Source organism: Danio aesculapii, chromosome 20 (assembly GCF_903798145.1).
Source record: "Danio aesculapii chromosome 20, fDanAes4.1, whole genome shotgun sequence".
Classification (NCBI taxonomy): domain Eukaryota; kingdom Metazoa; phylum Chordata; class Actinopteri; order Cypriniformes; family Danionidae; genus Danio; species Danio aesculapii.
The window spans coordinates 55,917,959-55,930,458 of NC_079454.1; the positions used below are offsets into that span (position 1 = coordinate 55,917,959).

Consider the following 12,500-nt stretch of genomic DNA (forward strand, 5'->3'; position numbering starts at 1 on the left):
AACAGTAATTCACTCACTCATTCATCAGCTCATAATAACAGTAATTCACTCACTCATTCATTAGCTCATAATAACAGTAATACACTCACTCATTCATCAGCTCATTATAACAGTAATTCACTCACTCATTTATCAGCTCATAATAACACTAATTTCCTCACTCATTCATCAGCTCATAATAACAGTAATTCACTCACTCATTCATCAGCTCATAATAACAGTTATTCACTCACTCATTCATCAGCTCATAATAACAGTAATTCACTCGCTCATTCATCAGCTCATAATAACAGTAATTCACTCATTAATTCATCAGCTCATAATCACAGTAAATTACTCACTCATTCATCAGCTCATAATCACAGTAAATCACTCACTCATTCATCAGCTCATAATCACAGTAAATCACTCACTCATTCATCAGCTCATAATCACAGTAAATCACTCACTCATTCATCAGCTCATAATCACAGTAAATCACTCACTCATTCATCAGCTCATAATCACAGTAATTCACTCACTCATTCATCAGCTCATAATCACAGTAAATTACTCACTCATTCATCAGCTCATAATAACAGTAATTCACTCACTCATTCATTAGCTCATAATAACAGTAATACACTCACTCATTCATCAGCTCATTATAACAGTAATTCACTCACTCATTTATCAGCTCATAATAACACTAATTTCCTCACTCATTCATCAGCTCATAATAACAGTAATTCACTCACTCATTCATCAGCTCATAATAACAGTTATTCACTCACTCATTCATCAGCTCATAATAACAGTAATTCACTCGCTCATTCATCAGCTCATAATAACAGTAATTCACTCATTAATTCATCAGCTCATAATCACAGTAAATTACTCACTCATTCATCAGCTCATAATCACAGTAAATCACTCACTCATTCATCAGCTCATAATCACAGTAAATCACTCACTCATTCATCAGCTCATAATCACAGTAAATCACTCACTCATTCATCAGCTCATAATCACAGTAAATCACTCACTCATTCATCAGCTCATAATCACAGTAATTCACTCACTCATTCATCAGCTCATAATAACAGTAAATCACTCACTCATTCATCAGCTCATAATCACAGTAAATCACTCACTCATTCATCAGCTCATAATCACAGTAAATCACTCACTCATTCATCAGCTAATAATAACAGTAATTCACTCACTCATTCATCAGCTCATAATAACAGTAAATCACTCACTCATCCGTCAGTGTTTTCCCCTGTGCTCGAGCCTCATTCAGTTTCTCCTGACGCTGCTTGTCCATCTTCTTCTTCAAGTCTTTGTTTTCTCTGCAGATATTAAGCGCTCAGTTATTAAAATATTCTGACATCCTCATTTTTAAAACCACTTCTTTAGAAGACAATAAGGCTGTAACCCTGTCTGTGTTGGTTATAGTTAAACCCAGTTCTGTTAGTTCTTCATGGTCTGCAGTTTTCCTAGCTTGTAGTCTGTAGTTTGTGTGTCTGTGTGTGCCCAGGTTTGGTTTTGTTATCCTTTAGCTTGTTTTTGTTTGTCATGTTTTTTCACTATTTCATCATTCCTGATTTTCTGCACTTCACAATAAACCCACTCACTGGACTGCATCTGGATTTCCATTTCATCATTTCTCATCACAGACACAACAGAACTACTGACCAAAATATGGATCCAGCAGTTTTTTAATTCAGCGACTCAAAGAAAGCAAGTCTTGGCAAGTGGGGCTTAAAGCATCAGCATGCTGCGGCTTCAGCCTGTGTCGGCTTCAAACTTGTCGCAGAGTGTCCGCCAGTGGTAGTTTCAACCACAGAAGTCCCTTTGGAGTTTCCCCGATCTGTCGCCGCCTGAGTTTTCTGATCAGCCGCCTCCATCTCCTGAGTTTCCTAAACGGCTGCAGGTGCCAGATTTTTCTGAATTCCCCAAATGACAGGCGCCAGATCCTCTTGAAACCCCTAAATTGAGGGTGCCTGATTTTCTCAAACCCCTCGATTGGCAGATGCCAGATTGTCTTGAATCCCTCGAATGGCGGGCGCCAAATCCTGGCGAGTCCCACAAATGGCCAGAGCTACCACCTGAGCCCCACGAATGGCTATGTGACTTCTCAATGCTACCAGAGCCGTGTGACTATTTAGTGCCGCCAGAGCCCTGTGAACCTCCAGTGCTTCCTGACCCTGAGCCTCCTGACCCACTGGGGCTCTCTGAATCACCATTGTCCTCTGAACCAAAGCATTCCGACCCATTGGGGTTGTCTGAACTGCCAGTGTTCGCTGAAGCAAAGCCTCCTGACCCACTGGGGTTGTCTGAACGACCAGTGCCTCGTGACCCACTGGGGTTGTCTGAACCATCAGTGCCTCGTGACCCACTGGGGTTGTCTGACCCAGCAGTGCCTGCTGAACCAGAGCCCCTAGACCTTCTTCAGCTCCACGCTCCAGGCCTTCCACAGCTCAACTAATTTCTAAAACTAATTTAGAAGTCTTTAGAATTGCGTACAAAGACAGTATGTCCCGCTATAGGAGGGCTTTAAAATCTGCCAGGGCTGAGCACCTCCGCAAACTGATAGAAAATAATCATAACAATCCTAGATTCTTATTTAACACCATCGCTAAATTAACAAATAATCGGTCATCTTTGGAACAAAACGTTCCACCGCAAATTAGTAGTGATGACTTCATGAATTTATTCAGTGATAAAATAGAAGGCTTTAGACAGAAAATAGGAGATATTAACCTTTCTGCACCGCCTTATACTTCAGATCCAGTAAACACGCCTCTGAATCTAAATAACCTACAGTGCTTTAAAATCATAGAACAGGAAGAGCTAGACAAAATTATGAATAGCTCTAAATCAGCTACGTGTATATTGGACCCAATTCCAACAAAGTTACTGAAAGAATTGCTACCTGTTATAGGAGATCCTCTTCTTAACATTATCAACTCTTCTTTATCTTTAGGCCACGTTCCAAATCCTTACAAGTTAGCTGTTATTAAACCTATTATTAAGAAACCACAACTGGAACCCAGCAACTGAGCTAATTTCACTGGCCTATTTCAAACCTTCCATTTATATCTAAAATACTAGAAAAAGTTGTTTCTGCTCAATTATGCTCCTTTCTGCAGACCAACAATATTTTTGAAGTGTTTCAGTCAGGTTTCAGAGCTCATCACAGTACAGAAACTGCATTAGTGAAAATAACCAACGATTTACTCTTAGCTGCTGACCAAGGGTGCATCTCGCTATTAGTTCTACTCGATCTTAGTGCGGCATTTGACACCATTGACCATGGTATCCTTATTAATCGCTTAAAGTCTACAGGTGTCCAGGGACAGGCCCTACAATGGTTTAAGTCATACTTATCTGACCGTTACCAGTTTGTAATATAAATGGACAGCCTTCACAAATCAGCCCAGTAAAATACGGGGTGCCTCAAGGATCAGTTTTAGGCCCTTTGCTGTTTACAATATACATGCTACCCCTGGGAGACATTATTAGAAGACATGGGATCAGCTTTCACTGCTATGCAGATGATACTCAATTATATATTTCAACTAAACCTGACGAGACGTCTAATCTGTCCAAGCTAACTGAGTGTATTAAAGATGTTAAAGACTGGATGACCAACAATTGTCTTCTCTTAAACTCAGACAAAACAGAATTATTACTTATTGGGCCTAAATCCTGTACACAGCAGATCTCACAACTCCACCTACAATTAGAGGGATACAAAGTTAGCGTTAGCTCTACTATAAAAGATCTGGGTGTCATATTAGACAGTAATTTAACTTTTAAAAATCATATTTCCCATGTCACAAAAACTGCTTTCTTTCATCTGAGAAATATCGCTAAGTTACGAAGTATGCTATCCATCTCAGATGCAGAAAAGCTGGTCCATGCTTTTATGACCTCTAGGCTGGACTACTGTAATGCACTGTTTGCTGGCTGCTCAGCATCCTCTATTAACAAACTTCAATTAGTACAAAATGCAGCTGCCAGAGTTCTAACCAGGTCTAGAAAATTTGATCACATCACCCCCAATTTTATCCTCCTTACACTGGCTGCCTGTTAAGTTTCGTATTGAATTTAAAATATTGCTTCTTACATATAAAGCTTTAAATAATCGAGCTCCTGTTTATCTAACCAATCTTCTGTCTCGCTACAATCCAACTCGCTCTTTAAGATCTCAAAACTCAGGGCTTCTGGTAGTACCTAGAATAGCAAAGTCGAGTAAAGGAGGTCGAGCCTTCTCATTTATAGCTCCTAAACTCTGGAATAGCCTTCCTGATAATGTCCGAGGCTCAGACACACTCTCCCAATTCAAAACTAGATTAAAGACCTATCTGTTCAGTAAAGCATACACTTAGTGCACCACTTAGGGGGCTTCCACACAGGTTATGCATCTTGTTGATATACACTGTGAACATCAGCTACGCTAATTATTCTCTTTATTCTCCATTTCCACCTGGTGATACTCTTCCCGAGGCCCTCAGACTATGCAGAGTCACTGATTCGATCCAAGACCAACGACGAGATGATCCCAAGGTTTCCATATCCTGGACCTGGCCGAATCCTGAGCAGCTACTGTGATGGTCATGGAAGAGTGGAGAACATGAGACTGATTCCTGTGACGCTCCAGAGACAGACGAGTCTTCGCTGAGGCCAGCTTCCAGCCTCCGCCACTGAGACTGCAGCTCTGCACAAGACGTTTGGCCAGCGGAGAAATTAAAATGGTCGTGCCCAACTGAGCCTGGTTTCTCTCAAGGTTTTTTTTCTTCTCTTCCGCCTTTAGTGAAGTTTTTTTCCCTCTCCGCTGTCGCCACTGGCTTGCATGGTTCAGGATCTGTAGAGCTGCGCATCGTTGGATTTGCTCTTCAGTATTTGGACTCTCAGTAGTGATTATTAAACCACACTGAACTGAGCTAAACTGAACTGAACTTAAACACTACAAACTGAACTACACTGTTCCTATTTACTGTGACCTTTTATGTGAAGCTGCTTTGACACAATCTACATTGTATAAGCGCTATACAAATAAAGGGCAATTGAATTGAATTGAATCAACGATCCAGGTCCTCCACAGCTCCACACTCCAGGCCCTCCGCAGCTCCACACTCCAGGCCCTCCACAGCTCTATGTTCTGGCCCTCTGCAGCTCCACACTCCAGGCCCTCCGCAACTCCACACTCCATGCCCTCCGCAGCTCAACGATCCAGGCCCTCCGCAGCTCCACACTCCATGCCCTCTGCAGCTCCACACTCCAGGCCCTCCACAGCTCTATGTTCTGGCCCGCCGCAGCTCCACACTGAGTAACGTAACCCTGTCTGTGTTTTGTTTTTGTTTGCTTTGCTTAATGTCACACCCCTTCACATCAGTTCTCCCTGCTCCTTATTGGTTGTTAATTAATTGGTTGGGGTTATTAATTGTGTCCACCCCCTCATCAGCTTGTTTAGGTAATTGTTTCTTTGTGTAGTTATACCCAGTTCTGTTAGCCCTTCATAGTCTGTAGTTTTCTGAGTTACTCCCATGGTGTCTGTGTGTGCCCAGGATTGGTTTTGTTATCCTTTAGCTTCTTTTCATTTGTCCTGTTTTTTCCTGATTTTCTGCACTTCACAATAAACCCACTGGGCGGTATCTGGATCTCCATTTCACCATTTCTCATCATTTTATTTACAAATCTAAACTATAATTTGCTTTGTATTATTAATTAATATTATTGCATTAGTGATACTAATGATCAGGTTTATTGATTATTAATACATTAGAAGAAGCACAAGAGTCTGGGCTTTTATTGACATTACATCTGCAGATCTCCTCAGCATCAGGCTCTTCTGAACATCTACAGCTGATTTACAGCATTAGGTCAGACGAAAGAGGTTGACAAACATTGAACACTTTTACTCCTTGCATATTAAAATATTTTAAATGGTGAGCTATTTTTAATTGTATGCAGTCAGAGAAACATTTCCCAGGGTTTTTCTGAAGCGGAGTCTCTTCTTGCATAAATAACAGCTTCACGAAGGAACATTTCTGCACGTGTGTTTACTGTATATTCCTCTTTAAAATGAAGACCTGCACTGGACTCAATATTTCCCACTGCTGTAGAAGAAACAGCAGGTTGAAGCTGGCTTGTGAGGGTCAGAAAAGCTTAAATCAACACTTATGGTTCAAACCCACCTAAACCACATCTACTGTCCTTCCTGTCAAACAGGAGATTAACTGGAAGAATGAGAGTGCTGCTCCACCGACTTACTTCTCACTCAGTTCCTTCAGTTTCTTCAGCTGGTTACTCTGACAGTGCTCCGCCACGGATGCCAGCTTGTCCACCAGCTGCACACACACGATTGGCAGATGCCAGATTGTCTTGAATCCCTCGAATGGCGGGCGCCAAATCCTGGCGAGTCCCACAAATGGCCAGAGCTACCACCTGAGCCCCACGAATGGCTATGTGACTTCTCAATGCTACCAGAGCCGTGTGACTATTTAGTGCCGCCAGAGCCCTGTGAACCTCCAGTGCTTCCTGACCCTGAGCCTCCTGACCCACTGGGGCTCTCTGAATCACCATTGTCCTCTGAACCAAAGCATTCCGACCCATTGGGGTTGTCTGAACTGCCAGTGTTCGCTGAAGCAAAGCCTCCTGACCCACTGGGGTTGTCTGAACGACCAGTGCCTCGTGACCCACTGGGGTTGTCTGAACCATCAGTGCCTCGTGACCCACTGGGGTTGTCTGACCCAGCAGTGCCTGCTGAACCAGAGCCCCTAGACCTTCTTCAGCTCCACGCTCCAGGCCTTCCACAGCTCAACTAATTTCTAAAACTAATTTAGAAGTCTTTAGAATTGCGTACAAAGACAGCATGTCCCGCTATAGGAGGGCTTTAAAATCTGCCAGGGCTGAGCACCTCCGCAAACTGATAGAAAATAATCATAACAATCCTAGATTCTTATTTAACACCATCGCTAAATTAACAAATAATCGGTCATCTTTGGAACAAAACGTTCCACCGCAAATTAGTAGTGATGACTTCATGAATTTTTTCAGTGATAAAATAGAAGGCTTTAGACAGAAAATAGGAGATATTAAACTTTCTGCACCGCCTTATACTTCAGATCCAGTAAACACGCCTCTGAATCTAAATAACCTACAGTGCTTTAAAATCATAGAACAGGAAGAGCTAGACAAAATTATAAATAGCTCTAAATCAGCTACGTGTATATTGGACCCAATTCCAACAAAGTTACTGAAAGAATTGCTACCTGTTATAGGAGAACCTCTTCTTAACATTATCAACTCTTCTTTATCTTTAGGTCATGTTCCAAATTCTTTCAAGTTAGCTGTTATTAAACCTATTATTAAGAAACCACAACTGGACCGCAGCAACTGAGCTAATTATAGGCCTATTTCAAACCTTCCATTTATATCTAAAATACTAGAAAAAGTTGTTTCTGCTCAATTATGCTCCTTTCTGCAGACCAACAATGTTTTTGAAGTGTTTCAGTCAGGTTTCAGAGCTCATCACAGTACAGAAACTGCATTAGTGAAAATAACCAACGATTTACTCTTAGCTGCTGACCAAGGGTGCATCTCGCTATTAGTTCTACTCGATCTTAGTGCGGCATTTGACACCATTGACCATGGTATCCTTATTAATCGCTTAAAGTCTACAGGTGTCCAGGGACAGGCCCTACAATGGTTTAAGTCATACTTATCTGACCGTTACCAGTTTGTAAATATAAATGGACAGCCTTCACAAATCAGCCCAGTAAAATACGGGGTGCCTCAAGGATCAGTTTTAGGCCCTTTGCTGTTTACAATATACATGCTACCCCTGGGAGACATTATTAGAAGACATGGGATCAGCTTTCACTGCTATGCAGATGATACTCAATTATATATTTCAACTAAACCTGACGAGACGTCTAATCTGTCCAAGCTAACTGAGTGTATTAAAGATGTTAAAGACTGGATGACCAACAATTGTCTTCTCTTAAACTCAGACAAAACAGAATTATTACTTATTGGGCCTAAATCCTGTACACAGCAGATCTCACAACTCCACCTACAATTAGAGGGATACAAAGTTAGCGTTAGCTCTACTATAAAAGATCTGGGTGTCATATTAGACAGTAATTTAACTTTTAAAAATCATATTTCCCATGTCACAAAAACTGCTTTCTTTCATCTGAGAAATATCGCTAAGTTACGAAGTATGCTATCCATCTCAGATGCAGAAAAGCTGGTCCATGCTTTTATGACCTCTAGGCTGGACTACTGTAATGCACTGTTTGCTGGCTGCTCAGCATCCTCTATTAACAAACTTCAATTAGTACAAAATGCAGCTGCCAGAGTTCTAACCAGGTCTAGAAAATTTGATCACATCACCCCAATTTTATCCTCCTTACACTGGCTGCCTGTTAAGTTTCGTATTGAATTTAAAATATTGCTTCTTACATATAAAGCTTTAAATAATCGAGCTCCTGTTTATCTAACCAATCTTCTGTCTCGCTACAATCCAACTCGCTCTTTAAGATCTCAAAACTCAGGGCTTCTGGTAGTACCTAGAATAGCAAAGTCGAGTAAAGGAGGTCGAGCCTTCTCATTTATAGCTCCTAAACTCTGGAATAGCCTTCCTGATAATGTCCGAGGCTCAGACACACTCTCCCAATTCAAAACTAGATTAAAGACCTATCTGTTCAGTAAAGCATACACTTAGTGCACCACTTAGGGGGCTTCCACACAGGTTATGCATCTTGTTGATATACACTGTGAACATCAGCTACGCTAATTATTCTCTTTATTCTCCATTTCCACCTGGTGATACTCTTCCCGAGGCCCTCAGACTATGCAGAGTCACTGATTCGATCCAAGACCAACGACGAGATGATCCCAAGGTTTCCATATCCTGGACCTGGCCGAATCCTGAGCAGCTACTGTGATGGTCATGGAAGAGTGGAGAACATGAGACTGATTCCTGTGACGCTCCAGAGACAGACGAGTCTTCGCTGAGGCCAGCTTCCAGCCTCCGCCACTGAGACTGCAGCTCTGCACAAGACGTTTGGCCAGCGGAGAAATTAAAATGGTCGTGCCCAACTGAGCCTGGTTTCTCTCAAGGTTTTTTTTCTTCTCTTCCGCCTTTAGTGAAGTTTTTTTCCCTCTCCGCTGTCGCCACTGGCTTGCATGGTTCAGGATCTGTAGAGCTGCGCATCGTTGGATTTGCTCTTCAGTATTTGGACTCTCAGTAGTGATTATTAAACCACACTGAACTGAGCTAAACTGAACTGAACTTAAACACTACAAACTGAACTACACTGTTCCTATTTACTGTGACCTTTTATGTGAAGCTGCTTTGACACAATCTACATTGTATAAGCGCTATACAAATAAAGGGCAATTGAATTGAATTGAATCAACGATCCAGGTCCTCCACAGCTCCACACTCCAGGCCCTCCGCAGCTCCACACTCCAGGCCCTCCACAGCTCTATGTTCTGGCCCTCTGCAGCTCCACACTCCAGGCCCTCCGCAACTCCACACTCCATGCCCTCCGCAGCTCAACGATCCAGGCCCTCCGCAGCTCCACACTCCATGCCCTCTGCAGCTCCACACTCCAGGCCCTCCACAGCTCTATGTTCTGGCCCGCCGCAGCTCCACACTGAGTAACGTAACCCTGTCTGTGTTTTGTTTTTGTTTGCTTTGCTTAATGTCACACCCCTTCACATCAGTTCTCCCTGCTCCTTATTGGTTGTTAATTAATTGGTTGTGGTTATTAATTGTGTCCACCCCCTCATCAGCTTGTTAGGTAATTGTTTCTTTGTGTAGTTATACCCAGTTCTGTTAGCCCTTCATAGTCTGTAGTTTTCTGAGTTACTCCCATGGTGTCTGTGTGTGCCCAGGATTGGTTTTGTTATCCTTTAGCTTCTTTTCATTTGTCCTGTTTTTTCCTGATTTTCTGCACTTCACAATAAACCCACTGGGCGGTATCTGGATCTCCATTTCACCATTTCTCATCATTTTATTTACAAATCTAAACTATAATTTGCTTTGTATTATTAATTAATATTATTGCATTAGTGATACTAATGATCAGGTTTATTGATTATTAATACATTAGAAGAAGCACAAGAGTCTGGGCTTTTATTGACATTACATCTGCAGATCTCCTCAGCATCAGGCTCTTCTGAACATCTACAGCTGATTTACAGCATTAGGTCAGACGAAAGAGGTTGACAAACATTGAACACTTTTACTCCTTGCATATTAAAATATTTTAAATGGTGAGCTATTTTTAATTGTATGCAGTCAGAGAAACATTTCCCAGGGTTTTTCTGAAGCGGAGTCTCTTCTTGCATAAATAACAGCTTCACGAAGGAACATTTCTGCAGGTGTGTTTACTGTATATTCCTCTTTAAAATGAAGACCTGCACTGGACTCAATATTTCCCACTGCTGTAGAAGAAACAGCAGGTTGAAGCTGGCTTGTGAGGGTCAGAAAAGCTTAAATCAACACTTATGGTTCAAACCCACCTAAACCACATCTACTGTCCTTCCTGTCAAACAGGAGATTAACTGGAAGAATGAGAGTGCTGCTCCACCGACTTACTTCTCACTCAGTTCCTTCAGTTTCTTCAGCTGGTTACTCTGACAGTGCTCCGCCACGGATGCCAGCTTGTCCACCAGCTGCACACACACACACACACACGCACACGCACACACACACACACACACACACAGCATACACACACACACACACACACACACACACACACACACACACACATACACAAACACATCTTAGTGAGGACATTACTTAGACTTCCATTGATTTTCTCTCAGGTTAATGATAGTGTCTGTGGCCTAGCCCTAACCCTAACCCTCACAGAAACAGCTGCACATCATCAGAGACTGATGAACACATCTGCTGGAGGATTTGGCATGATTTTTAATTAATGTGAACCACTGATATCTCAATCATCTTCAGCCTAAAATTAAATAAATACCTCCTTATTGTTTATCCTGCACTGTGTGTTAACATGAGGGATCACTGCAGTGTGGATATTCAGGTGATGGAGTTTACTCTTGCAGAATAAAAGGCTAAAATTCTGGAGGATGAAGAGCCCAGAGAGGTGAAGCCCAGGGCCGTGTGTGTGCTGTATGAGCTGGAGAATAATGTTGAACACTGTGTGTGTGTGTGTGTGTGTGTGTGTGTGTGTGTGTTTACCTGTTTGGCATGTTCTTGTTTGCAGTATTTCTCTTTGTAGTACTGCTCCTGCCGCAGCTTGAGGAGATTCTGCTGCTGCTGCTCCTTCAGTTCACTGAGCCTGGAGGACTCCTGCTGCTGCAGCGCTGCGTCCTGAGACAACACACTCTGGCTGCACACACACACACACACACACACACACACACAGAAATATGATGGTAGGATGTGCCCATATCTGCAGCTAAACTCGAGATCAGCCTTCCCATCTACACTCATGTTGGTCATGTTAGCATGTACACTGAGCTGAACTGAGTCAGTGGTCACTCGTCTAGCACTACACCCGCATCTGAGCTACTCTCCTGCTGCCTTCATTGCTGGACTCTTCCAATAGGAAGCTCTGTCATGAAACAGGTCACCTAATCTGCTCCACATCATCAACTATGGCGCAGGTGATTGGTTAATGTGGTCTCGGCAGCCAATGAGCTCGCTCCTCAGTATCTTAATGCTCAGTGTTATTATCCGCTGTAATGCAGAGGCCCTCCTCCACCCCAGCTCCACCTGTGTGCAGATCTGCTACGGGGTTATATATATATACTCTAGCAGCAGCAGCAGCGTGTTCTCAGACAGTGTGTGTGTGTGTGTGTGTGTGTGTATGTGTGTGTGTGTGTGTGTGTGTGAATATACTGGCTCAGCCATAATAATAAAAGCAGCGGCAGCAGTGAAGCAGATCTATTCCGCCAAGAACAAACACATCAACACTGACATCTACATGTATTACCATACTACATCTCTCCCAGAGTCAAGACAGAGCTGTCTTCGTCTACATGAAGCTGCTGACACATTCTGCTAAATTGTTATAGAAATAAAGATGAAGTGAGTTGCGTCCTGACTCTAAACACACACACACATACACACACACACACACACACACACACACACACACACACACACACACACACACACACACACTCACGTCTTCTGCAGGGCGACGCGCTGGCGCAGGAACTCGGAGTGCAGCTGCTTCTGTCTGGCGGCGTGTTCGCTGATCAGCTCGCTGGTCTGCTTGTTGTGTTTCTTCATCAGATCCTTCAGCTCCTTATACTGCTTCTTCTGCTCCCGCGTGAACGCCTTCTTCTGCTTCAGCTCCTCTACAGACTGAGCGTCCACCTCTGAGAGACACACAACGAAACACAGTGTAAAGACTGTACAGGCACTGAGAAGGCCCGACTGAAGCAAAGCTTGACTTGGTAATTTAGCTGCTGTTGATGTTGAGACTGTGGCAGCTCATCTGTTATACGCC

At 42.8% G+C, this 12,500-nt stretch overlaps 2 protein-coding genes across 2 annotated transcripts in view; both read right to left on the bottom strand.

Annotated features, from left to right (window-relative positions):
* Positions 1-6,708, bottom strand: part of LOC130247435 (1-phosphatidylinositol 4,5-bisphosphate phosphodiesterase beta-1-like) — a 29,320-nt gene extending 22,612 nt beyond the window's left edge. The window contains exons 1-3 of the mRNA XM_056480655.1: positions 6,436-6,708; positions 6,262-6,338; positions 1,242-1,331 (exon numbers count right to left, since the gene is read on the bottom strand). Coding sequence (XP_056336630.1) covers positions 1,242-1,331; positions 6,262-6,338; positions 6,436-6,708 — 440 coding nt within the window. The remainder of the gene's footprint in view (positions 1-1,241; positions 1,332-6,261; positions 6,339-6,435) is intronic.
* Positions 6,709-10,599: 3,891 nt separating this feature from the next.
* The window catches only part of LOC130247436 (1-phosphatidylinositol 4,5-bisphosphate phosphodiesterase beta-1), a 41,201-nt gene continuing 39,300 nt past the window's right edge, over positions 10,600-12,500 (bottom strand). Inside the window, exons 26-28 of the mRNA XM_056480657.1 lie at positions 12,174-12,369; positions 11,222-11,372; positions 10,600-10,680 (exon numbers count right to left, since the gene is read on the bottom strand). Of these exons, the coding sequence (XP_056336632.1) occupies positions 10,600-10,680; positions 11,222-11,372; positions 12,174-12,369 (428 nt within the window). The remainder of the gene's footprint in view (positions 10,681-11,221; positions 11,373-12,173; positions 12,370-12,500) is intronic.